This window comes from Euleptes europaea, chromosome 6 (genome assembly GCF_029931775.1).
Source record: "Euleptes europaea isolate rEulEur1 chromosome 6, rEulEur1.hap1, whole genome shotgun sequence".
NCBI lineage: Eukaryota > Metazoa > Chordata > Lepidosauria > Squamata > Sphaerodactylidae > Euleptes > Euleptes europaea.
The window spans coordinates 70,582,175-70,608,850 of NC_079317.1; the positions used below are offsets into that span (position 1 = coordinate 70,582,175).

The window sequence follows — 26,676 nt, forward strand, 5'->3', positions numbered from 1 at the left end:
CAAGCGCACTTCTCCGCCCGCCTTCCGAACGGCCCCGTAGCGCCACCTAGTGTGCGACGGAGCCCTTCCACGACGAGGAGCGAAGCCGAGAGCCCTTTCGGAGCGTGCGCAGTGGAGGCTGTCCCGCGCCGGTCCTTCCGGCTCGCCGTCCGTTTCTCAAGCCGCGTTCCGGAGGGCGCCGGGAGGCTCCGGCGGGCCGCGGAAAGAGGGCGGCCATGGCGAAGGAGCCGGACGCGTTGGAGGCCATCGTCATGGCGGAGGCGAGGTACGGCCTTAGAGCTCACCTGTGCAGGTGGGGGCCGAAGGAAGTCGAGGGGTAGGGGCGTCCCCACCGTTGGGAAGGGCGGTTTGCGTTTTGATCTCGTCCAGGGTGGCCTACGCGGTTCGCTCTTCCTTGTTTCGTCCTCGCAACAACCTTGCGAGGTAGGTTGGACGGCGAGAGCATGAAATGAGGAGCTGTGGCTCAGTGGTAGAGCATCTGCTTGGCATGCAGAAGGCCCCAGTGATCTTCGATCCTGTGATCTTCAGTATGTTCTTGTAGGCTTGAAGAGGGGAGTGGTGGACGTGTTCATGGAGGAAAGGGGTATTCATGGCTACTAGTTACAATGGGTGGAGGCCCCTGGTTGGCCGCTGTGTGAACAGACTGCTGGGCTTGATGGGCCTTGGTCTGATCCAGCATTGCCTTTCTTATGTTCTTAATCCCCGGCATCTCCAGGGAAAGGGACTAGGCAAGTAGGTGATGTGAATAGACCTCTGCCTGAGATCCTGGAGATGGATGGACTCAATAAAGAAAGCCAATTTTCAAACTGTTTAGACCCTTCTCCGGAAGCCTGGTGACGGGTCGCATTTTTGGTGGGTGGTGGATCAAAAGGATATTATGCATTTTGTAATTTTGATTATATCAAGTAGATTATATAATTGATATTCTTTTGTATTTTCTCTTTATTATTGTATTTGTTTGTTTTGTTTTATGTGTTTATGTTATAAAAATATATATATATAAAAGAAATAAAAAAAATAAAGGACGCCACAGCCCTCAATTTGCAAGATCTGAGCAAGACTGTCAAAGATAGGACATTTTGGAGGACTTTCACTCACAGGGTCGCCATGATTCGGAGGCGACTTGACGGCACTTAACGCACACACAGTTAAAATGGATACTAGGCATGATGCATGCCTATTCTCTCCAGGATCAGAGGAGCCTGCCTATTATCTTGGGTGCTGTGGAACACAGGCAGGACGGTGCTGCTGCAGTCGTCTTGTTTGGGGGCTTCCTAGAGGCGCCTGGTTGGCCATTGTGTGAACAGACTGCTGGACTTGATGGACCTTGGTCTGATTGAGCAGGGCAGTTCTTATGTTCTTAATCCCCGGCATCTCCAGGTAAAGGGACTAGGCAAGTAGGTGATGTGAATAGACCTCTGCCTGAGATCCTAGAGAGCCACTGCTGGTCAGAGTAGACAATACTGACTTTGATGGACCAAGGGTCCTTCATGTGTTCATGTGTTCAATGAGCCCAAGAGCACCCAGTGAGCTTCATGGCCAAGTAGAGCTTTACTGGGTGTCGTTGGACTCGTTGCATTACAATTGGCCTTGTACTAAATATATAAGTAATATCCATTACCTGCACACATACACACTCTCCAGGGAGCGGCCATAGTATTTCAGATGCGGAAAGTTTATTTCTTGTCATCTCGTGCAGAGAAAGGGCTTTCTCATCACTCGAGATCCCTGGAGGTAGATGGATGTATCAGTGCCTGACTCAGGATAAATCAGCTGCACATGTAAAATATTCACTTTGGGATCTTGTTGCTAAGGCCATTTGGCCTTTGTGGGAAAGACAGATTGTGGGAGGACCAGGCTCAGGTGACTGCTGCCATTCTTATTCTTCCCAGTTTTCCTGGCGTTATTAGCTGCATGTCAAATTCCACACGTGCAGTTTATTCAGGCAGATGCAGTTTTTAGTTGTAGGATTTCTGCCTGTGATGCTTCTGTTGAAAAAAAAGGGGGGGGAACCCAGAGGTAACAACCCAGAATTATGCTCATTACAAACTCACGGGCAGCCTGAGCCTTGTTTTCTTCCTCAATTCTCTAATTTGTAAAATAGAAATACTAGTGATTTTTGTCACAAAGATAGTAAAGTACTGTGTTGCTTCTTGTTTAGTGATCTACTGATTTCCATTTTCAATAGTAATAGCTCTGGGGCTGGGTTACTTTAATTTATAGGAACACTTCATAAACAATTTGAAGATTTCTGAGACTGCTGGGTTCAGTAAACTACGGTTAAAAACCAATTGATGAGAAAGGAAGAGGTGCAAGCTAAGGAGAAGGAAAAGGGTTTTGGGGAGGTTGTATATGAGTGTAATGCCATTTGTGTGAATTCTGCAAACTGGCTTTTGATATTGCTTATGACTCCAATGTGTAAAGAATATCAGCCTTGTGATCCGTACCTGCATAAGTTCACTGAATTAAAAGTAAGCTTTCAGATGCTGTGTTTACAAGCTAACCTTAATCAATTTGAGATTTATCATGTTTCAGTCAATTTTTTAAAATTATAGGATTTCTTCATATATTAAATTTATACTCCTATCTACTCCTTTAGTAAAGCTGCTCTGTGTATAGTTCTTATGTGTTGTAGTAAGCTGAAATGAAAGAGAATGAAATACTATTAACAGGATGTTTATTTATTTTTTTATTTTTCAAATTTCTGAATGTCTGTATGGTTTTGCACTGTTGCTATAATGCCAACTCAGTGTCACAGATTGTAAAGTTGTGCTCACTTCGAGGTGGCTATTGTAGACACTTAAGTGTTGATGCAACAAAACAAAGCTGGAAATATTTGAAAGGCTTTGTTATACCAGGATCCCTTTCTAACTCTCTCTTTTTAATTTAATTTAATTTTCTTCAAGTTCTTAGTTTTAAAAGTTGGAAAAAGTTTTACAGAGGGTAGGCTTTACTTATTGAATCACTTGCTGCAGTATTTTATCTAAAGAGGCAGTCATGAAAAGGAAAAGCTCATGGTGGGTAAGCTGCTTTCCTCTGTAACATTCTTTTCACCCAACAAGCCACCTGTTGACAAATCTCCAGTAGTGTATGACAGCCAGGGCTGTTGGGAGAGTTGATATGCCTTGGTTTTATGCTTAAGGAAGTGAGATACACATGCACATACAAATAAAATTGAGTTTATGTTGTCTGCTTATGGTTTAAATCAGGGCTTTTCAGCTTAGCTGGGCAAATGAGCCAATAATAAGAATGCTTCTCTCATTACAGATTTCATGGTGAAGGCTACCAAGAGGGCTATGTTGAAGGAACTCATGCTGGTACCATTGAAGGAAGACAATATGGAATACAACAGGGTGCCAAAATTGGCTTAGAAGTATGTGACAAAACTAAAACTTCTTTTTTGGTAATTACTCTGATAATGCATAAGGAGCATAATAAAGTTTGATTCACAAATTGAATTTCACTGTAGCTGGATCTATTGAAGCTCCATACAGAATATGTACTGCAGTAACAAGCTCATGATGATACAGAATAATTTATACTTGAGTTGAGTGTAATTCTTAAGCTGTCCTCCAGTAAAGTCTGTGTGCCCTTGCTGGATTTCTTGGTCATTCTTTTAAGTTAATATCCAGAGGAAATTATCGTACTAGAATAAAGGAAAATTTTAATTGACCTTTTTCAAATATATAGATTGGATCATACCTTGGCTTTTCAATGACATGGCTGGGATTGCTTCATAAACACTCAGATGATAAACACAGGTAAGATGAAGAAAGAAAGCCAGTGCTTACCTATGGTCTCACTTTTCATGGGTTTGGTTCAGTTTGTTTCCTAGAATGGATGATTCATTTTTTGAGGAATTTAAAAAAACACACATCTAAAATGAAGCAAAGCTTTCATAACAGAAGATCAATAGGGAGGCAGTTAACCCCTTAAGATGTATAGTAAAGTCGCCATGTTGCTAGGAGATGGTGGGGGAGGCTTGTGGAGACTGTCAACCTTGCTCACCAATGCTGATGGTATCAGCATTTAAGGTCCCAGAATCGCCATATTAGTTCTGCCAGTACAATGTCATAAACCCTGTTTGGGGGACATTGGGGAAGTGTTACACCTGTAGAAGCATTCAGGAACAAACTTCTGAAGATTTCAACTTTGTGAATGGTTGAGCAGTTTAACAGCCAGCTTGATATGGGGGTTAAAGTGTGGGACTAGGATCTGGGAGACTCTGGTTCCAATTCCCACTGTCCCATGGAAGCTCACTGGGTGACCTTGGGCCAGTCGCTCTCTCTCAGCCTAACCTACCTCACAGGCTTGCTATGGGGATAAAACAGAGGAAGGGAGATTGATATATGCCACCCTGAGTACCTTGGAGAAAGGTTGGAATAAGAGTATACTAAATAGATTATTTGCAGGTGGTTACCCTTGATCCTCTTTAAAAAAAAATACTAAAAATGAACAAGGATGTTTGTTCAGTTGACTCTTATTGGTTACCTTAAATTTGTTTGCTGACATCAGAACTGGAACCATTTGGATTACTGAACTCTTCTTAAAAAGAGGGGCTAACTCAGTCCCTCTCTGGGTTTGTCTTGATGCTGGTCTGGCCGAATTCCATCAGCTTATGTGTAGCATTTTGGAACTGACTGCCAATAAGTACGATGTGGATATCGTTTTCATTTCCCCCTCTGATATGGGGTGGTTCTTAATTGGCAGGAATCCACTGCTTGACATTTGAGAGGTGAGGTCACATGTGAAAGAGTATCAGCGCTCTTTCACATATGAGCATTCTCTGGACATTCTCTTCATGTCAAGCAAAAGGAAGCCTGGCTGTTCCAGCAAGTGCCAGCTTGCTAAATAAAGGTATTTACTTGTGAGTTACAGTTGGCAGTTGACCTCTGCTGACTGTCAGTACTTTGGAAACACAATGCAAATGTGGCACACGCCTCTTACTTGGAGTCTTCTTAGGTAACCAGTGCCCAAAAATAGCATTCTGAAAGCTTAAACAAAAATATAAATATATGACAAAAGACTAAAAATAGGTCTGATGCTGAAGACCTGGGCTTGCCAAAGTATTTTTAACTTTATCTAAAATAACTGGCATGTTCTGTACCACTACTCCCAGTGAAGTTTAAAGCCCTCCTCCAGCCTAAGGGGCCTTCTTTCAGTTCAAGTGTTTTCTTGTTTTGTTTTGTTCTTTTTGTATTTTTTCTCCAAAAGGAGAGCCACTGAAGTTGGAGGAAGGCTTCCTGCTTTGCCGAGTGGAATGGTAAGAGTACATGCCATTATATCTAAGCTAGAGTCATTCAGTAAAGGATGGGAGAATGGACATCAGTTCTACCTGGAGTCACTAGAGCATTGCTTAGTGACAGCCTTTTGATTTCTATTATCTTCACATGTGCCCCTGTTCCATTTAAGAGACAATGTAAAGAACTAGGGCTATGATTATGCATTGTTGCGGTGATATACAACTCACATAAATCTGGCTGTTTCATGTGTCTGAGCTGATTTATATGATAATGGGGTTATTTATTTATTTAGGAAATTTGTGTGCAGCCTTTCCAGATCCACTCCAGGAGGCTCACCACAATAAAACAGGATCAATCAAGGCAATAAAACAGTTTGGTGAAACAATTAATGCAATAAAATAAGTCAATAGAGTAGTGAAACCAGTAGAGTAAATAAATAAAACAGGTTTAACAAAACAAAACAAGCCACTTAAAATATCCAGGGCATAAAAATACTTAAAGCAAACAGAGCAGTCTAAAATTATATTCATAGGCCTCAAGCTAGCAGCTGCCCATAAAACATCTAAAAAGAACTGCACTAGTTAGCACGGCTAATGTCATGGCGCTCTGATTCCAATTGTTTGGGCCAGTGGCATACTCTTTCCTATATTAGCCCTTAGAAAGGGGTAAGGGTAGTATGAGTATCATTTTCCTAGCTTGCATGGCTGGGGAAACGATGCCATGTGCAAATAAGCCACATAAAACTTCCCGCAATGCAGTGATGCTGTGTGAACTGGCGCCAAAAAAGTCATGACTGGCTGTGAGGAAATAGTTTTGAGTTGTCTAGCATGTCCATTTGATCTGGTTTACTAAAATGAGTAGCCGTAGTAGAAGGGAGCGGAGTGACGGAAGCCATTGTTTCAAGGTATCATGGATGCATACTGAATACTAGTGTGTCTTTCTCTTTATGATTAGGTGGAGATTTAGTATATGTGTTTATTGTCTTGTACACTTCTAATAGGACGACTGGACCAAAGTTCCTTTCCTATATCACCCTAACCTATATTAAAAGTTGTTGTGATGAGGGAAACGGGGGGAGGGGAGACCAAATATAGTACAATGATCTCCTTGGAGAGCTGGAAATTTTCAAATTCAGATATCTGATGCAATTTTATATTTTTACAGTAAAAAAATAAAGGTGCTAGAGTCATTAATAGAGTTGATCCAGAAATTTCCTCATCAGAACCCAACTTACGACAGACTTCAAGAAGACCTGGACAGGATCAGGGGAAGATTTAAACAGGTTGGTAATCAGTTTTAGAGCCCCGTAGCGCAGAGTGGTAAGCTGCAGTACTGCAGACCAAGCTCTGCTCACGACCTGTATTCGATCCCGACGGTAGTTGGTTTCAGGTAGCCGGCTCAAGGTTGACTCAGCCTTCCATCTTTCCGAGGTCGGTAAAACGAGTACCTAGCTTGCTGGGGGTAAAGGGAAGATGACTGGGGAAGGTACTGGCAAACCACCCCGTAAACAAAGTCTAGTAAACGACGGGATGTGACGTCACCCCATGGGTCAGGAATGACCCGGTGTTTGCACAGGAGACCTTTACCTTTTTAATCAGTTTTAAGGATGGAACCGAAGGAGTATGTACTTTATAATAAGAGTAACAAGTACTGCCCAAGTACTCAAAGGGTATCACTTTAAGGAATTTGAGCAAGGATGGTAAAATAATGCAATTTGGTAGTATCCTCGTATGCAGGATGAGGGGCTGAGGCTTGGAGAGTGTTGCTTGTCTGAGGACTCTTGGTGAATTCATTGCAGTGGCAAGAGTCACAACTTGTGAGTCATAGCTCAGTCTTGTAGTTCCAGCTCTTGCGTACTGTTTGTATGGAATAAGAATTCAATTATAACATTACGTAGTTGAGGAATAAACAGGGATGGTGGGAACACGATAAACTTGATAAAGAAATTGACACGTCTCTTTTCTTTTCAGGTTTGCTCACTGCTACATGTATCATCTGACTTCAGGCTTAGCAGGGAAGGATCTGCGCTTTCATTTTGAAATCGGCATGAATGGAGAAGAAATCTTTACCTGGATTTAATAACTGGTTAAGTCTCCTAAAAAAAAAAGAGCAGCTGGAGTCTGAAAGAATATTTTGCCACAGAGAGGAAAGCTGATTTTTCTGCAGTGGTGACAATAGAAAGCTACCTTTGGGACCTCATCCTTTTCCTGTTTGAATTGCAACACCGGTGTGTGTTCCTGCATAACAATTTAATGAACAGTTTGATTTTGTGTCTTTTAGATATCGTGAGGAACTGTGATTAATTGGTATCTGGCACGAATACAACTGGTGTGCTGTGTTCCTGGGTGTCCATTAGTCCTCGCACCCTCCTGCTTTCATGCATGGTGCTTGACTGAAAATTTCCCGGTTTGATCAAGTGCCAGCTCACCATGGGGTGTAAATGCAAGGGGACCGTGTGAATTGGAGTTCGTTCCCCGCAAACTGGGATTCAGCGAAGATTTTTGGATCCCAGCTTGTGGGGAGTAAACAAATCCCACACGTTTGCGCATTCGTACATCACAGTGAGTTGGGCTTGTTCAATCTGGAATGTCCAGTCAAGCTCCTTGTGCCAGAGAAGGTGAAAGAAGTGAGAGGGGTGTGTGAATATAGCAGATCAGCTGTTCTCGTGCCCCAAGGCCAACAGAACTCTGTTTAGTCACAGTTTATTGTGATGTCTGAATTCAGCCTAAGTCTGAAACGTCAGGTACAAAACAATGCCATTTATATCAAGCAGTCAACTTATTTTGAAGTTTTCAGGCATGCTTGGGAAACTATTTTTAAAGATGTCATTACTAAATTGAACATAGCTTTCGAAATATTCACTATATTAGTGAAAAATCACTCAAGAGTCAGAATACATGTGTGTTTTTTCCATGAATGCAATGTTGTCTCTGAAGATCCGTCATTATAGTGTTTGCACTTAATAAGTGCTTGGTTGTCTACTTGATTGTAACGGCCTTTGGCTATATGCAATAAATCTGTACCTGTACCTGTAATAAGTGCTTGGTCTGTAGGCAGTCAAACATGCTAAGTGTGAGTCCGTGTTTTTCCTTTGAATAACAGGTTCTGAGGTCTGGAAAGAACACTGCCTGGCTTTATGGCACTGTTGGAAAATATAATCTTGCTGTTTTCAAAATTAAGTGACACTAAAGGAGAGCCGAGCAAAAAATCCACACAACCTCAGCGCTGTTCCCACCCATGGTACATGTCTCCCTGGGTCAAATTTCCTCTCCTTCTAAAAGGAAGCAAGCAGCTAGCCATTTACTTTCCATGAGCCAGTCTTAGCTGGTGAGATGTTATGTTTTTCTGAGTTTTCTGAGGAAGAATGCATACACCCCATGGGGGTTTTGAAGATTGAAAATCCAGTATTTTCCCCCATACCTGTGGCCCTCATTTTAAAGATTCACTTTTTGCCCTTTCCTTGTTTCTGTATTTACGATCAGCTTGCCTGCACTTGGCATAGCCACTTACGAATGAGGTGATAGCTCTTGCTCGCCTCTACTCCATGGTATCTCCATGACCCCGAGCTCTCTACCTGGTTACTTATACACTCTGACCTCCCCCTCCCTCAGACACCTTTTTATGCAGGCCTGCTTAAATATCCTTCCCACAGCCTGGACCAGGGGCAGATATGCTAAGATCCCCCACGTGAAAAGGCTATGTTCTTGTGCTCATGGCCAAGCCGAAACAGTGGCCCATGTTCTGCTACACTGAGCATGGCTTACCCTTTCGGGAACAGATCATCGAACCCCTCTTGAAAGACAGCCCTGCGGCACTGACAAGGAGCTAGTCAGATTTCTCTTATGCGTTAGTCATTCTCAGGTTACTGCAGGGGTTGCCAGCTCCCTGGGACTTATTTTAAATTACTCTAATCCATGTTTATGATTTTAAGTAAGAGTCCCACTTTAGTTTTAAAACCTTTTTACCTAAATATGTATATATTTATTTTATACCAATAAAGGTATTGATAATGAGGTGATATTCCATGTTATTTACTTTTGCTGGACTTGTATATGAACAGCTTTGGATTGTATTCTACCACCACATCTGTTATGGGCAGTGTGTTCCATCAACCCTTAGGTACATTCAGATGGTGCGAGAGCTTCTTACATCCACAGAATGCACCTTTAATGGCATGTGCCATCCTTCTCAGGACGTAGTGGTGGGATATGATTCTTGTCCCACCCTGGAGCTCAAGTAACTTGATCAAATGTAAGGGGAAAGCTGGACAGGAACTTGGGAACTGCACAAATTACTGGGCCGCTCTCATTTTCTGTCTGTGCACATTTAAGAAAAGAAGGGGAGAAGGTGGCTCTGTTGAACCCGATGTACATCCATTTGTACACAGGTGCTGGAGAGATTGCATATGCAGGAAGGCTGGTGCCCATTAGTTTCAATGACTGAACAGATCAGAATGACAAAAAAGCCTGTATTGGACCATCTAATGGGAACTAATTATGTCAAGTAGAAAACAACATAATGTAAAACTTCATTTGAGCTTAACATGAAATTAGAAACAGATTTCTAGAAAATCTCCTGAAATACAATGTAGTAAAAACGTATTCCTCAAAACCCAGCCTTTCAAATGAATGAGGCATGACTAAACAGTTTGAAGGAAAGCAGCCAAATCTATAGAGTAAGCCACAGGATAACAATTCTTACATTTTTCGTGAAATCAGCTTTTCTGAATATTGCCCTCCGTGTTTTAAGTTCGTATTTTTACAGTTTAGGAACACTTACTGTTGTGAAACTGGGTGCATGTCATGAAATTTAAGGATGCCTTTAGTTTCAAAGGGATGCAGTGTGAGTTCAATGCAAATATAGGTGAGAATCCTTTCTTCCTATCATTTGTTTTGGTGTGAAACATCCTTTGGTCATATTTCTTAAGTGCTACTATGGATTGTTTAGTTGTAAGCATTACTGAATGTCATTCATAAATGTAGTCTTTATGGTCAGGGTTCTACGTGAGGGGCACATCCACAGCCAGAAGCCTTTGGAAATCAGATCCACTGTCTAAACCATAAGCGTGTGAGAACCAGTTAAATTTAACTCATTTGGTGAGTCAGCTTTTACTGCACGGGAAGGAAAAATGAACCAGAGTAAATGTGGGGAGCATGCTTAAAGAACATCTTATCTTTCCGCGGCAAGGAAAAATAAAGCCTTAACTGTACACCTAAAGTGAAACTTAGACTAAAATGGTTTACAAATAGTGTTGCTGAACTGCAACTCTGTGTATGTACCCATGCATGCAAGGGTGTGTGTTAAGTGCTGTCAAGTTGCTTCCGACTCATGGTGACCCTATGAAGCAGTGTCCTCCAAAATGTCCTATCCTCGACAGCCTTGCTCAGATCTTGCAAACTGAGGGCTGTGGCTTCCTTTATTGAGTCAATCCATCTCTTATTGGGTCTTCCTCTTTTCCTGCTGCCCTCAACTGCCCATAACTGTAAAATGAAGAGGTCCAAGTAATTAGCACCCTGTGATTAATGTTATAATTTGTAATATTTGGTTTGTTTAAAAGAGCTGTCTAAAAAAAAAGTTGAAAAAGAATTCTAAAACTGAACTGTTCCTATGCCTCCTCTTGTTGCAGTAATCTGGATTTGAGTTTTGGGGTTGCTGTTTTTTAAGTCAACATCTGGCTGACAACAGGGATCTCTCCCTTGTTGCAGGGCCATCTTAACACATGGGCCCGATGGGCACTTGCCTGGGGCCCCCACGAGCATAGGGGCCCTATGCTAATCTGTGTATGTTATGTGACTTGCCATAAATAAATACTACTACACAGTAGTCTAGACTATACTAAACTTTTATTCCTGTGAGTGGTTGTCGTAGGAGCCCCAGCGCACTGGTTTGCCCAGGGGCCCATAATGCTGTTAAGACGGCCCTGCCTTGTTGGCAAATATTTTAGAACCAACCCACAGTACATTTCAGGTATATCCCTACAGTATTATTGCAAGAAATACATGTGTTGGAGAAATGCCCTACAATCTCTAATTCACCCCAATAATTCAACCTTTAGGTTACACTGTATCCATGTCACAGATCTGTAGCTAGCAGAGAGGATCAGCGCTGGGAATGATGCCTCCATTCTGAAAGCACAGAGCATTCAAGCTCTTAGATGTGCAGATAGTGGCCAGGGAGGACAAAGGGTTTGCCATCTCTCACTTGGCCAGAATGTCACACCTCAAGGGACAGAAGGACTTCAAGGGACAGCGAAATGGCTAGAAATTTTCCTCTTGAGACAGGAAGATCAGAACAAAGGGAAGATTATAAATTCTCAGGACAAAAGAAAAGTTCTCATGGCTTCTGACCAGGGAGGCACAGGCCATGTAGGACCAAGTCTTCACCTCAGGACTCCATCTTGCCCACATGTCAGACAATGGGGAGAAGTCCTAACTATGGGAACTAAGGTCATGTTGAACTTTAAACTACTGCAACTTCAAGTAATACTAGCCTGTCCGAATTATCACTGTCTAGGGTTCCCAAACTCTGCTCCATGGAGCACTTGGTGCTGTACGAAACATCTTAGTGCTCCATGAAGAGATTGGAAAGAAAAATACTACTGTCACTCGGTTTACTATATAGGTGCTAGGTGAAAATTAGTGCTCTGTGATGAATTTCTCTCCTGAAAAGTGCTCTATGACTCAAACAGTTTGGGAACCGCTGGCCTAGGGTATGTCGAGTGTAGGGTAAGAGGATTGTGGTTTTCACGTTTTCTTTGTAGCCTTGCTGAGCCTACTGGTTGAACAGATGATGTGTGCTTTTTTATTTTGGTTTATTAAACTTCCTTATACTTAGAGCATTCAAAGTCTGACATGTGTAAGTACAAAACACTTATTCAGCCTTGCTATCTAAAGTGTGGTAGCAGGAGAAGCAGTGAGTAAGCTCTCCATCCCTTGAGCGCAGTACCTCGAAATGGCAAAAGTGGGATTGATTGTTGCCCACTAGTTTGTGTAGTGGTTAAGAGCGTGGTGTAGTGGTTAAGAGCGGTGGTTTGGAGTGGTGGACTCTGATCTGGAGAACCGGGTTTGACTCCCCACTCCTCCTCCACATGAGCGGCCGAGGCTAATCTGGTGAACTGGATTTGTTTCCCCACTCCTACACACAAAGCCAGCTGGGTGACCTTGGGCTAGTCACACTCTCTCAGCCCTACCTACCTCACAGGGTGTCTGTTGTGGGGAGAGGAAGGGAAGGCACTTGTAAGCTGGTTTGAGTCTCCCTTAAGTGGTAGAGAAAGTCGGCATATAAAAACCAACTCTTCTTCTTCAACTACTAGCTTGTAGGAGTAAAGTGGGAGATGGGTCACCTAGGTGGTGCCTCTAAACCGAAGATGAACATCCAGTAATCTGAACTAATGTTGTTACTGTGTAGTTAGTCCTTTTGATTTAGCCTTTTTATTTTAATCCTCACTGCTCACTGTTCTTTTAGAAATATTCTTGCACAATTTTAATAAATCACTTTAATTATATCTCGTGGTGTTTCGTCTTCAGGTAGCGTCATCTAATTCCAGTACCTAGGCCTACGTGGCTACCCCTACCTGGTTACTTGTTTTGTGAAACTCACCCTGCAAGTGGTCTACCTTGCAGGGGTGACTTTCTTGACTTTAATCCCAGGAAGCTTGGAAACTTGCCCCGTGGCTTCTGGCTGTTTGGGTAGTGAAAAGGGGCTTGGGCAGCTACTAAGATTGAGGTGTGAGGACTTTATACCCAATTTTGTAATTTTGTGCATTGCTTGGACTAGAGCAGGGGTGTCAAACTCATTTGTTAAAAGGGCTGTATATGACATAAATGTCATTTGGTTGGGCTCGGCCATGCCTTGCCAGCCCAGATCAGGACGGGGTGGGTGGGGTTGGGGGTGGCTGCCTCAGCTGGGTCTTGGTCCAGATAAGACCTCTGAAGGGGCCAGATCCGGTCGGCGGGCCTTATGTTTGACACCCATGAACTAGGGGTTCTTGAAAATGATTTTGTAAGGAGCTCTTGAAAACCATATTTATGGTTTTCTACATACTTAGCAACATTTATTAGGTTTCATGAGATCTCTCTGCTTTTAAGGTTGGCTACATTAGATAAGCTGTCGTTAAGAACCGTCGCTTAAGATTTTTAGTGTATCTCTTACAGTCCAACTGTATATACAATGTCCAGTTTTGGAGGAATGGAGATAAATGAGCAATAAATCTACTGGCACCCTAATATTACAGAATGGTTTAGAGAGGGGTTGATTTTTTTTACATGGGATTTGATTTACATTTAAGAGATTAGATTAATTTCAATTTGCAAGGTTTTTGAAACCCAAGATCCATAAACTCTTTTATGTCTATGCCTATTGTTCTCTAAGCTACCAAATTAAATATACACCATGCCAAGTGTGGAATGTCTTTTCCCAGGCGGCAGCTTTTAAGGTAAAGATTTAATTATATTAGACTCTACACTTAGGAGTAACACAACCTGGGCCATTAAAATGTGGAAGAAAATGTGTCCCTTGTACAAGATCTTACACTGATGTTTGACACCAGACAAAAAATGACCTTTGTGCTTTGATCTTCAGTGACATGCTGCCATTTATTTATTTATTTGGAATATTCCTTGGCTGCTTGCTCCACAAAAAGCTCAAGGAAGCTCACATCATAGTAAATATCGCAACATCATAGCTCAAAACCAAAACAAAACAGGTCAACATCCATCAAAGCAGTAGATAGAAATACCAGGTCAAAATAGTAGATAAAAATAGTGGTACAGTAAAAGCAGCAGATAATATATGCAGAGGAAGGGGGAAACTCAGACGAACACCTGAGTACTGAGTAGTGTACACTTGCAATGGTTAGGGTTGCCAGGTCCCTCTTCACTACCGGTGGGAGGTTTTTGGGGTGGAGCCTGGGGAAGGCGGGGTTTTGGGAGGGGAGGGACTTCAGTGCCATAGAGTTCAGTTGCCAAAGCACCCATCACGGTTCACCATCCACCATATCTTCAATAGTGGGTGCGCTCTGTTCAGGGTTACTCGTATTGATTACAGCTGATGGACAGTTTTGTTTGAGAAGTCTTTGAGAGTAAGAGCAGTCCTTCAAACAGTGAAACCACCAATCACAAAAACCCATCGCTAATTTTTTTTTAATGGAACATTACACGGAGAGTATATCTGTTAACTCCCAGAACTGACATCGAGCAATATTTCATAAATGAGTAGTTCCCGTACAAAACCCCCAGTGTCAGCACCTATACCTGCTCCACTGAGGAAGTCAAAGTAAATAAAAATAACTCATGCCAAGGTGCAGAGAGCATAGCAATGCCACCACAAACCACCAGTGATGGCACAGTGGGCCATTAACATCAACTTAATGGTCAGAAATGGAAGCCAGCCAACGCACATCTACGTGGTCATGTCCCCCCCGATGTTGACCCACTGCTGCCCATGTGAGGAACACAGTAAAGGCGGTAAGAAAGGGAACACAGCACCTCCCATTGTAAGGAGGATGGTGGCAGCATTAGGAGGAACCCTGAAACGGACAGCAACCACGGAGCTCCACAGGTGCAGATCTGAGTCCCCTCCTGCCACCGTGTTTCCTTATGCCATGTGCACACAAGCTATACCACTCACAGGGCTTCGCAGCTCACTTAGCAGAGACAATTCAAGGCCTTACTCACACAATGGCTCAGGTCTTGGGGTGGGGGGGAGGTTCAGGGAGCATCAGTCTTTTGTTAGTCAGGAGGGGCTATGAAAAACAGAATTGTTCAGGAGGGCATTCCTATAAAGGTAATAGGTCTATGTTATAATGAAATGGTTCGGGGGTGGGGGTTGCTTTAATAAAGGGAATGGGATCAGGGATTATACTGCTGCATATACTACGTATTATCTGTTTGCTTTATGTATTATTTTACTCGCATTGTTTTCAACTTGAGTAATTCCATTTTCTGTATCGTGTCATCACCATCTCTATACCAATGGTGAAGTTGGTCAAACCTGAGGACAATTAAATATGGTGAGTGGAGCCCTGCGGCTGCAGCCTCGGTTTGTCCTAAAAGCCCTTGTGTTCCATTCCCCTCACTCAGGCTGTGTTAAGGTAGAATGATTGCCAGCAGTGGAGTATGCAACCTGAAGTGGAAATGGATCCCTTTATGTCAAACCCCAGTGGAACAGGCACAGCTGTGACACAATCCACACATTTATAGACCAGGATCAGGCCCAGAGTTGTGAACGCAAGTTGGATGAAAGGGGTTGCTTCAGCAGTTGGTGCAGTGGTTAAGAGTGTTGGACTAGTATCTGGAAATCCCAGATTTGAATCCCCAATTGTGCCATGGAAGCTGACTGGGTGACCTTGGGCCAGTCGTACTCTCTCACCCTAACCTACCTCAAAGGGTTGTTGTGAGGATAAAAATGGAGGAGAGGAGAATGATGTAAGCCACTTTGGGTTCCCATTGGGCAGAAAGGCAGGGTACCAATGAATTAAATAAATAAATGTGTACCCACGATTACAGGGAGTGGAGCTCTACTTTGGTGAGCCAGGGTGGGGTAGTGGAGTGTCAGACTAGTGTTTGGAAGACCTAGATTCAAATTCCCACTAATGCCATGGAGGCTCACTGGGTGACCTTGAGCCAGTCACACTTTCTCAGCCTAACGTACCTCAGAGGGTTGTTGTGAAGACAAAATGAAGGAGAGGAGAATGATGTAAGTTGCTTTTGGGTTTCCATTGGGGAGAAAGGTGGGGTACAAATAAATAAATTTGGTGCTGATGTCCTGAATTAGAGGGGCATGTAAGGGATCTAAGCCCAACAGTGTTGGCCATGTTTGCTCCCTCTCTTGGCAGTTTGTATAGAGTGCATTTTTTTTTCTTGCACAAAATGCCCTTTCCCTGGATTTCCCATCACCGGTGCCTTCTGAGAGGGCCTTCTGAGTGTACCTGACATGAGGCAAGAGAGAGCCCGTGCCACACACCATATCATCTACGCTATGGGCATCCTGGTTAAGGCTTATGTAGTACCTAGAAAGGCTGTGATTGGCTACCTACTTAGCATTCTAGGCTGCACAAGGACCTCCGGTGTTTGGGGGGGGGGAGGTTCCCTCTGCATGTGTTGCATGGGAAGTCCTAAATTGCACCACAGTTAGCCCCACTGTAACTGTACACTGGCTCCAGGGATATAATGAAGGCTGAGGAGGCTTAGAATGCCAACAACACCATGGTCCACCCTGACACCCCCTGTTTCTACACTGGTGCTAGAGTTACAGCAGCCCAGTGCTGGCATGGAACCAGGGTGACTTGGTGTTGGCATCTCTTCAACATATACCAGCATATCTTGGAGTTATGCTGGTGTTGGACATAGCTGCTATCTTAAGCCATCGAAAGGCAGCATTTAGGATCAGACCCATTGAATGCAACTATTACAGAACCAGTAGCTGTTTGAGCTCAAGCCAATTTTCCGGAAATGCTGCTTATTTGGTCACTTGTTTCAAAGATAGGATCTCTTACAAGTATGACTGGTTTGTTTTATTTTATTGCCAGCTACACCTTTTGCAACCTGCCAGTGTGACTAAAATACAGTAAAAATCAGAGCAATAAAACAGCACACATTAATGTCAAAACAGTACAAAAAAATAACACAACACAGATCAATAGCAGCAGGGAAAAAACAAACCCCGGGGGAAAAAATCACTAATATAAGAAGAGAAATTAGAAAGCTTTCTAAGTGCTCATCAGAATGAAATAGTCCTCACTGAGTTCCTTAAAATCAGTCCTGAGCAGAACTGTTCAACTGTTTATCTAGTGGTGAGGTTTGAAAGAGCAACCCCTAGAATATATGGAAAGGCATGTCAATATTCAGCCAGCATGGTGTAGTGGTTAAGAGCGGTGAACTGTAATCTGGAGAACTGGGTTTGAATCCCCACTCCTCCACATGAGCAGTGGACTCTAATCTGGTGAATCGGGTTGGTTTCCCCACTCCTACACATGAAGCCAGCTGGGTGACCTTGGGCTAGTCACAGCTCTCTTAGAACTCTCTCAGCCCCACCTACCTCACAGGGTATCTATTGTGGGGAGGGGAAGGGAAGGTGATTGTAAGCCAGTTTGATTCTTCCTTCAATTGTAGAGAAAGTCGGCATATAAAAACCAACTCCTCCTCCTCCTCCTCCTCCTCTTCTTCTTCTTCTTCTTCTTCTTCCCTTACAGAAATCAAAAGTGCAATCATTTATATGTTAATTTCCACTGTTTTCATTACCAGAGACAAGTAAGAGCCTGAGGGGCCAGGTCCTCAAGGATATTCCATACTCTTCCCCATTCCTTCTTTCCTTCCTTCCTTCCCACATGAAAATATAAGAAAAGATATGATGGCAGTATTTATCCAGATTCTAACTAAGAAATAAACCTGCTCCTGACCTGTAGTACAAAATACACTTGGCACTTATGTTTAAATTGTATGAAAAAGTTAAATATCCATGAGCATTTTCCTTGGAACTATCAAATGTTCTGAGTCCCTTGCATTCTATTATTCTTAAAGTATTTAGCTATTAAATTGTTTTTCCTGTAATATGGAGATGTGTAATGAGACACACAAGACACACAAGACTGAGAATGTCAACCAGTCTATACTGAATGTATATATGTGATATACAACATATCCAAAAGTCAGTTTGCCAGAGGTTGTTATACAGTACTGCCTTGCAGTACTGTTCTCAGTACCACCTGGCAGTATGTCACAATGACAGTACTGTCTACCCTACTGTCGTTTTTAATGGGAATACAAATCCCAAATTTGTGGATGAAATCCTGACCTCTAGTTACTCTTTCTGAAAGAACTGGTCAAAAGCGTTCACATGAACATCAACATAATTCACACAGCCATTTATCTCCCCTGCTAAACACAGCCCTTAAGGCAGGGATGGGGAACCTCAGGCCCGGGGGCTGTATGCGGCCCCTGAGGACATTTTTTGTGGCCCTCAGGAGCTCCGGGGCCCCGCCGCAGAGGCGCAGCACAGGGCGGCCCTCCCTGAGGGTGTTCCTGGGGCCACGGCTTGCAGGGGCGCTGCGGCACCCTTTGGACCTCCTCTCTTCAACTGACAGCTGTCGGTCGGCGAGAGGAGGGGGAGGGATGCTTCCCCCAAGGCTGCCCCCTATAGCCGCAGCGTGCAGGAACGCTGGGGCACACTGTAAGCCCCTCTTGCTGCCTGTTGGCTGTTAAGCAGCGGGGGGGGGGGGGAAGAGGCCCGCGGTTCCCGGCGGCAGAGCATGCACGCAGGAGCTGATCGAGCTTCAGGGGGGGCTTTTGTGGACTCTGGGGGGCAGAGGGCATGGAGCCTGGGGCCAGGTCGTGTGGGGCCTGCGGGTCTGTGTGTGTGTGGGGGGGAAGGCTTTTCTCTCTCCCTCTCTTTCTGTCTCTTTGTCTGTCTCCCTCCGTCCTTTTCTTTCTCCCCCTCTTTCTCCCTCTCTCCCTTTTCCTCTTTCTCTGTTTTCCTTCCTTCCTCCCTTGCCAATCGACCGTGGGCTGCGCCCCCCTGGCGTCTTGTTTGCTTGGGCCAACTGCTGGCTGCCCTCCCGCCTGGGAGGGGGGGAGGACCGGGGGAGTGGGGGCGCCCTCCAAGCCTTCTCTGCATGGCCTCCCCTGGGGTTGCCAACCCCCAGGTGGTGGCCAGAGACCTGGCAACCCTAGCCTCTCTCCCCCCACCAGGAGATCTACACCTGGAATGGCCCCCGAATGATGTTATAAATGTGCAAATGGCCCTTGGCAGGAAAAAGGTTCCCCACCCCTGCCTTAAGGGATACTTCAGTGGTCAGAAACTATTATCAGTGTAGCAGCAAGACAAGGAGGGCTTCACCAAGCATGGAGCAAAGAACAAGAGACAATTGCTGCAGTGGGAGAATTAATTTTAATTCACTCTAAGATTCTTACACATTTTGCATATTTTTCATCAGGTGGATCTGTAAAATATCCCCAGACTGTAATATATTACAGATCCCCCTGATGAAACGCATGCAAAATGCATAGGGGTCTTAGAGTAAATTAAAATTAATTTTCCCACTGTGGTATATTAGTTCTGTTGCTTTAAGGACAACTCCCAGAGGCTTTCTAGAACAGAGAGGCTCAGGTCTTGTGACTATATCTGGAGGAGGAGTTTGAGTTATTGAGGTCCAGTTGCGCCCTGTTTAGTTATTTGGTTGTTGTGTTACAATAAACTACAGTTCTTATAACCACGACTACCTCCAGCACCGATCCTTTCCCACCCTAAAGGCATAACACCCATTGCATCAATTGCCTTTTGTTTTTGGCTCTGTAACTATTACCACACGTAGGGTTCAGACCAGACGGAATATTTTAATGGCAGGACAGAATTTTCCTGCCTCCATGAAATGTTGTGCCTGGAGGACGGGACCCTGAGGGATGACATAAAGTGGGTCTGAATCAGGAAGAGGGAATTGGTGGAAATTGCAGACGTAGGTCTTTTATGCATGGCTGTTTCACTCGTCGTCACCCCTCCAACGACTTTGGGCCTTTGGATTATGCATGCCATTTCTGACTGTCAGATGTCGCCTTGCTCTCCGCCTGTGTTCCCCGCGTTTTGAGGGACCTGTTTTATTTCAAATTTCAAAACGCAGGCAAAACACGGGAAAAGCAGAGGGAGAGTGAGGCGACATCTGATGGTCGGCGACGGCAGGCATCATCCAAACAAAGACCCAAAGTTATCGGAGGGGTGATGGTGAGTGAAACAGCCATGCATAAAAGACTAATGTAGTCTGGATCCAGCCAACATAGCTTTAGTATGATGACACCATTACCGGAAAGTGAAAGCAAATTTATCAAGGGTATAGGATTATGTTCTGCGAGCAACTACCTCAATTGTCTCAATAAAGAGATAAATGCTGTTGGAACAATAGCAACAACATTAAAAAAATTAAAGGGCCGCTGACTCACACTTGTGTGGACTGGGAAAACTATGGATAAAGTACAACGTTAGTGTGAGAATACAGATTTAATAAATGCTGCATGTGCCAGCTGCATTACCAGCTGTCTACTTGTCTGAAAAAAAGTCACTCTGTACTTCAAGGAAAATTCCAAAGCATGAAGTACATAAATAGTGGAAATGAGAGAACATCTATTGGTACTGACTCTATTAATCTATAAACTGGTTCCCTGTGGCTTTTTTCTCCCATAGAGGCATTTCTTTTCCTTTTTCAAAGTACAATGTTTCTTGCAGGGCTCTTCCATCACATCTGTCCCAATTCCAGGTCAGAAAATTCTCTCTCTAGCTTCCAACGGGCATCAATAAGGCCATCAGAGACAAGGGGAGCAGCCTGCCCAGGCAACCCCCCCATCAATCTTGGAGCCACATGCAGTTGAGAGTCCCCTCTCCCCACTCTCTGTGGGTGTTGAGTGCCATCAAGTCGCTTCTGACTTATTGTGACCCTATGAGTTAATTACCTCCAAAGCATCCTATCGTTAACAGCCTTGCTCCCCGTTATATTGTTTTATTTATTCACTTTGTTTATTGCATTTATATCACATCTTTTCTTCTTTCATGGAACTCAAGATGGTTTACCTAGAATTGCTATGATGCTTCCCATCCTGACTGGCTTAGCATTCTCCAACCATACCCGAGTCATTGCTTCATCATTGAAAATCTCTTTGCTTTTTATAATACAAGTTATGTCAGTCTATCAAATAAATATTCTTTCCTTACATAACAAGCCTGCTTGAATACGTTTTGGGGACAGCATCCATCTTTTGTGTTTGAAAAAAAAGAGAAAGAAAACTAATTTTTATATTGAATAGAAATTAGATATGTTTAATATTGGGACTTAAAGATTTAATGGAAGAGACATCAACTCTAGGTTCATATGTGCCTGCCTAAATTTAAGCTCAGGAAACAGTTGTATGTTTCCTAGACAGTCTCTGCGTCTTGCACAAAACGGGGATTGATCATGTTTGCGGTTGCTTTTGTTTGGTTTAGCAGCACAACTGAAGGCTTTCTTTAAATATTCTGAAGGTACACTTGAAGTTTCTAATCTTCAGGCCCCTTTTTAGAATCCAAGGGCTAATCATTATTACATGGAATATTTCTTGAAAGTAGGAACTGTGAGTCAGCAGCCCTTTAATTTTTTTAGTTGCTGCTATTGTTCCAACAGCAAGCTTTGCTGCTATTGTCCAGTGTTTGTCCAGCTCACGTTTACTGGACTGTGGGAAAGGATTAGCGTTTCATGGCTTTTTTCCCCCTTCTTGCATAAACTCTTGATCAAAGACATTCCTTGGATGCCAAAACACTGTATACTGTGTCACACAGTCCTGACCAGACTGCACGAACAGTAGTTTAAAAACACATGCCTACATTGTTCTCTAACTGCATTTTTTTTACAATTTAGGTAGAGACACTTAAAAAAAAAAAGCCCTTTATCTTTATAAAAGAAAACACCTCCAGATATAAGTTAGACATGATCAACCATTGCAAGATGGGTTTCCCTGCAAAAAATTAAAAATAATGGAAGACTACATTTTTCTCCGGGCCTGCATTCTTCTGTGGCCACCGCACTGAAGAACTGATGAACACTAGAACACAGCAAAAATGGTGTCATTAATTTATTATTTCATCGCCAATATACCTTTTATCTGCAACAGCTATTCAGCATGAGAATTTAAGCATGAGTCATGTTTACCGGCATGTTTCAAAGATCATGTTTCAAATGATCCATTTTAACAGGGAAAACAGTTGACCGGTAATTAGAAATTGATTGTATGAATTTGTCCTCTGGTTGAGATGGGATACATTCACAACAATCGAAAGGAGAATGTGGCAAATCCTTTGTGTCGCACAATGAAACTATATGTTACCATGATGAATGCAATAACCCTAATGGTAATTAGTTGAACAGAAACACGGCATAATTAATTTCTTCTTCCACCAATCATAAAAAAGATTACTATGATTAAAATCTTAATTGTGCTAATCACTAGTCCTTGCTCGTGGAGATACAGACTGGGGCATTTATGCTGTGGTATAATTTAAAAGTGACAAGGAGTGCTAAAGAAGAACCTCATGGTTAATTCAAAGGCATATTTCCTTCTAGGTCTGGGCCTCTTTTTCTGCAAGCACCCACCCTCCAAATTAGCCATTTTCTTAAGGGGAACTGATCGATGTAATCTTGAGATCAGTTGTAAGCCTAGAAGATCTCCAGGCCCCACCTCAACGTTGGCAACCCTAGTTATTAACTGCTGTACTTGTGAGATGTTCCTATTGCTGATGATAAAAAAATGTGGATAGCAGGACCCCTGTTATCCTCATTTCAGTCTTGATGTAGTGTAATTCCATGTTGGTGAAAAATAAGATAATGATTCTTCATGATTTGATACTGGAGGGACATTTAGACTTGGCATATGATACTGGATGAAAAACATTATTAAAATGTTGTCTTTATTTAGGACACTTTTAACTCATTTTTCTCATACAATATGAACCCAAAGCAGCTTACAATGTACAAAGCACACAAAGGGACAACAGGGATGCACTTACCAGTAACTGTTGTTCATCAGCTTATCTTCTGTGCAGGCACACATTGGGACTGCATATGCTCAGGCCAGCCAAGGATAGAAGTGTTTAACTCCTAAGGAACCTAGGGGGCATCCCTTCTCTCCAGAATGAATACAGTGGTTTTTCCCCTCCTAAACCATCACATGCTCTGGAGGAGTGTCACCCCCTTCCCTCAGTTCCTTTCCCGCCACTGTTGAGATAGGAGCTTCTAGGTTTACAGTGCAGTAGCAAGTTTCACAATTACCGCGTGCCATTAACAAACTAGTTCATAAGGCAGAGTAGGTGATAATAGCTCTGTCCTTGATGAAACAGTCTCACTGGCCCCACCTGAGTATGAATTCCTTCATCAACCCTGAACTGGAGGGGGATGGCAGGTTGCAGTAATCCTCCATGAGTCCTTCTCTTTCTACAGTTCCCAGTGCAGATATTGTCTGATTGTGAGTTCATGTATTTTGTGTTCAGTATCAGGGACAGGTTAGACATCTTGTTGATATACCATCCACCTATCTTACAAGTAAGTACTTGGACTTTGCTGGCTGAGGTGGTTTCATATCTGGTGTTGAAGACTCTCAAACTGAGTTTGGAAGGGATAACAACAACAATAATAATATACAACAGCAACAATGTATACCCCGCCCTCCCCAGTTTCAAGGCAGCTTCCAACAGGATGCACACAATAATTCATAAAAATATACCACCATTACAATATTAAATACAACTTTAAAACCATAACTAATTAACAAAGATGGCATCTAGAAACTCAGTGCTAACTCCCATACATATAGGGTTGCCAGGTCCCTCTTCGCCACCAGCAGGAGGTTTTTGGGGCAGAGCCTGAGGAGGGCAGGGTTTGGGGAGGGGAGGGCCATAGAGTCCAATTGCCAAAGTGGCCATTTTCTCCAGATGAACTGATCTCTATCGGCTGGAGATTATTTGTAATAGCAGGAGATCTCCAGCTAGTAACTGGAGGTTGGCAACCCTAGACAGCACCCTGTCCACATTGGTTCGAGAGAGCCATCAGAAATGATCAAACACAGGACCTGAAGACGGCCAAGGGGCCTCTAGTTCGCTCACTGTATCAACATTGGCGGGGAGATCATGGCGGAGTGACAAGACTTTCTCTGCAAAGAAGCTCACAGAAGCCTCACAGCTAATGGCCGAATCGCTAGTATTTTGAGAGTCCCCCAATAGGGACATCAGAGTCCTAATTACCCTGAACAGTTGTGCTGGGCATGAGCTTGCGGATGCAACAGAGGCTGCACAGTAAGCTTCCTTTGTGACCTTCACTGCCATCTCAAGACCTTCCTATAAGATGTTCTTGCAGTTTCATCATGAATAGCTTCATAGCTGTCAGTGCAATTCTACACAGACTATTCTAAACGCAAGGGGCTTAGAAAGGTATACCCGCTTAGGGTTGCATTGCAAAAAGGACACTCTTTGTCTACCATATATATCTGCTTCTCAAAGAGCAACTGAGGTTTTTTAGATTCTGGCTCAGTTGAGCCCTCCCTGGATAATTTTTGGAGCTGGGTTTCAGTTTTGTTCAACCCCTGGATCCTCCTTTATGAGATAAAAGACTAGATCCAAAAATCCAACTTCTGAACACACAGGTTGCCACTGAATATCGCCGAACCCAGCTATTTTCCTTCATGCTCTTTATTTTCTTCCCAACGGTCAAAATTAAGATTGCAAGGGTTTTTGCTTATGTTACACTTTAGAATTCAGTGTACAATGACGGCTGTATATAAAAAGGACAACAATTACTCATAAAAGTAAAAGTGAAGCTCTTCTGAGACTGGATGTACCTCCACATGCCTGCCGTACAATGCATTTGCAGTCCATATAGCACAGATGTTCAGCATGGGCACACTATCCCTCTCAAAGCAGGATGTACATGCATAGGTTCTGAAAACAAAACTTTTGTATATATGGATGGATATCAAGGGTGGGCCCAGGGTCCCTCCGTTGATCCCTCAAGGGTTGTCCCTCATTTGATCGACCACTTTTTAAAAAATTATAAAAATAAGAAGAGTTGGTTTTTATATACCAACTTTCTCTACCACTTAAGGAAGAATCAAACTGGCTTACAGCCACCTTCTCTTCCCCTCCGCACAACAGTCACCCTGTGATGTAGGTGGGGGCTGAGCGAGCTCTAAGAGAGCCCAAGGTAACCCAACTGGCTTCATATGGAGGAGTGGGGAATCAAACCCGGTTCTCCAGATCAGACTTCTCCGCTCCAAGTCACTGCTCTTAACCACTACACCACACTGGTAGCCATGTTGGTCCACAGCAAAATACATTTTAAAAAGCCACTTTATTAAGACCAACTGAAAGAATACAACACAGAGCACAAGCTTTCAAGTTCTCTAGAACTCTTCATTAGACTGCATGTTAAGAAGAAGAAAAGGTTGAGGAAAATGCTACGATTTTAAGCCCTCTTTAGCATCATCCTGTGTTGATGTTTTGCGGACTTCAGTGGGCACAAGAGGAGGCTAGTAGCAAGTTGCACCCTTGGCTTCCTGGGAGCAAGAAGCAAAAAGTGAAAGCCATGCAACTGAAAACATAAAAACCAAAAGCTGACGCCAAACCAAAAACCAAACACCTCTTTGACAGCAAACAGAACACATGGGTCTCTTTAAAAAGCCAAGAGCAAAGGAGAAATACCTATATTAACAATATCTATGTCTATATAGAAGTATCTATATTAACAATACTGCAGATTAATTTTAGTTGAAGCACTAAGCAAAGAATTGATGTAATTCAAACAGTGGTTTCTAGGGAAGCTTCCTGGGTTTTCATCCAGTTCGAATGCCCCCCTTTTATCAGATAAATTCCAGTATTCTCAAAGAAGATAAAAAGTAGATAGCTATTGATCCATAGCAAAATACCAAAACTAAAGCCATGTAATTCCTTTTATTAAGACCAACCATATTGGTATGTGTTTTAATTTCGGTGGCTTCCATGTTTTGCTTTTTCTCAGAAGGCCAAGAATACAGCTTGTTACTGGGTCCTCACTGTACCTATTGAAGTCAGCAAAGCATACAATACAGAATACAAACAAAGGTCCTTAAGATCATGGCCTGAAAGTTTTCCCCTCCCTAATTTAACATCCTAACTGATAAAGAGTTCTGGAGAACTCGAAAGCTTATGCGTTGCATTGGAGTTTTGTTTTGTTTTGGAATAAAAGGTTTTCTATCGCTTTCAGTTTTTGGAGTGTACACAGGGAAATGCCTAACCATGGCAATAGTTTCTTTTGTATACCCATAGAAAGTTGGAAGAGACTTACAGTGCTATCCAAAGAATATTTTCCTGGGAGTAAGCCTCATTGAATAGACCTGAGTAGGCATCTACTGAACAGACCTGCTTAAGGTTGCACCAATAGACCCCTTTCATACCAACCTCAAAAGTAAAGTCTGTGCTGTTGATTATCAAACTGCTCATTTTGGACTTGTAACAAATTTTCCTTAGGGCTTCAGTTTTAGTTTTGAATTCAAGGAAACTGTCCAAACTTACTACCAGTCAATATCATTAGATGTCATTTAGTTACATGACTGAGAGGCAAAAATATTTCTACATGCTCTTTCCAACCATTCATAATTTTATACAATGCCATCACTCTCCCCAGTAGTTGTCTTCTAGGTTGAAGCCCCCCAGCTCTCATAGGAAGGTGTGCCAAGCTCGTGATCATTTTAGCTGCCCTGAGAGCCAGTGTGGTATAGTGGGTAAGAGCGGGGGTTTGGAGTGGTGTTCTCTGATCTGGAGAACTGGGTTTGATTCCCCAGTCCTTTGCATGAGCGGCGGATGCTAATCTGGTGAAACAGGTTGGTTTCCCCACTCCTACACATGAAGCCAACTGGAAGACCTTGGGCTAGTCAACAGAGCTCTCGCAGCCCCACCT

At 43.1% G+C, this 26,676-nt stretch overlaps 1 protein-coding gene across 1 annotated transcript; it reads left to right on the top strand.

Moving 5' to 3' along the window:
* The first annotated feature begins 215 nt into the window (after window positions 1–215).
* On the top strand, window positions 216–7,345 carry LTO1 (LTO1 maturation factor of ABCE1). Its single transcript, XM_056851776.1, has 5 exons — window positions 216–265; window positions 3,268–3,373; window positions 3,691–3,761; window positions 6,408–6,525; window positions 7,214–7,345. The coding sequence occupies exons 1-5, from the start codon at window positions 216–218 to the stop codon at window positions 7,280–7,282; spliced, it is 414 nt and encodes a 137-aa protein (XP_056707754.1). The 3' UTR covers window positions 7,283–7,345.
* The last annotated feature ends 19,331 nt before the right edge of the window (window positions 7,346–26,676 follow it).

Coding starts and splice junctions, on each gene's coding strand:
- LTO1 (XM_056851776.1), top strand. CDS start 216: ATGGCGAAGGAGCCGGACGCGTTGGAGGCCATCGTCATGGCGGAGGCG. Junction 3,374..3,690: donor GTGCCAAAATTGGCTTAGAA/GTATGTGACAAA, acceptor TCAAATATATAG/ATTGGATCATACCTTGGCTT. Junction 6,526..7,213: donor TCAGGGGAAGATTTAAACAG/GTTGGTAATCAG, acceptor TTTTCTTTTCAG/GTTTGCTCACTGCTACATGT.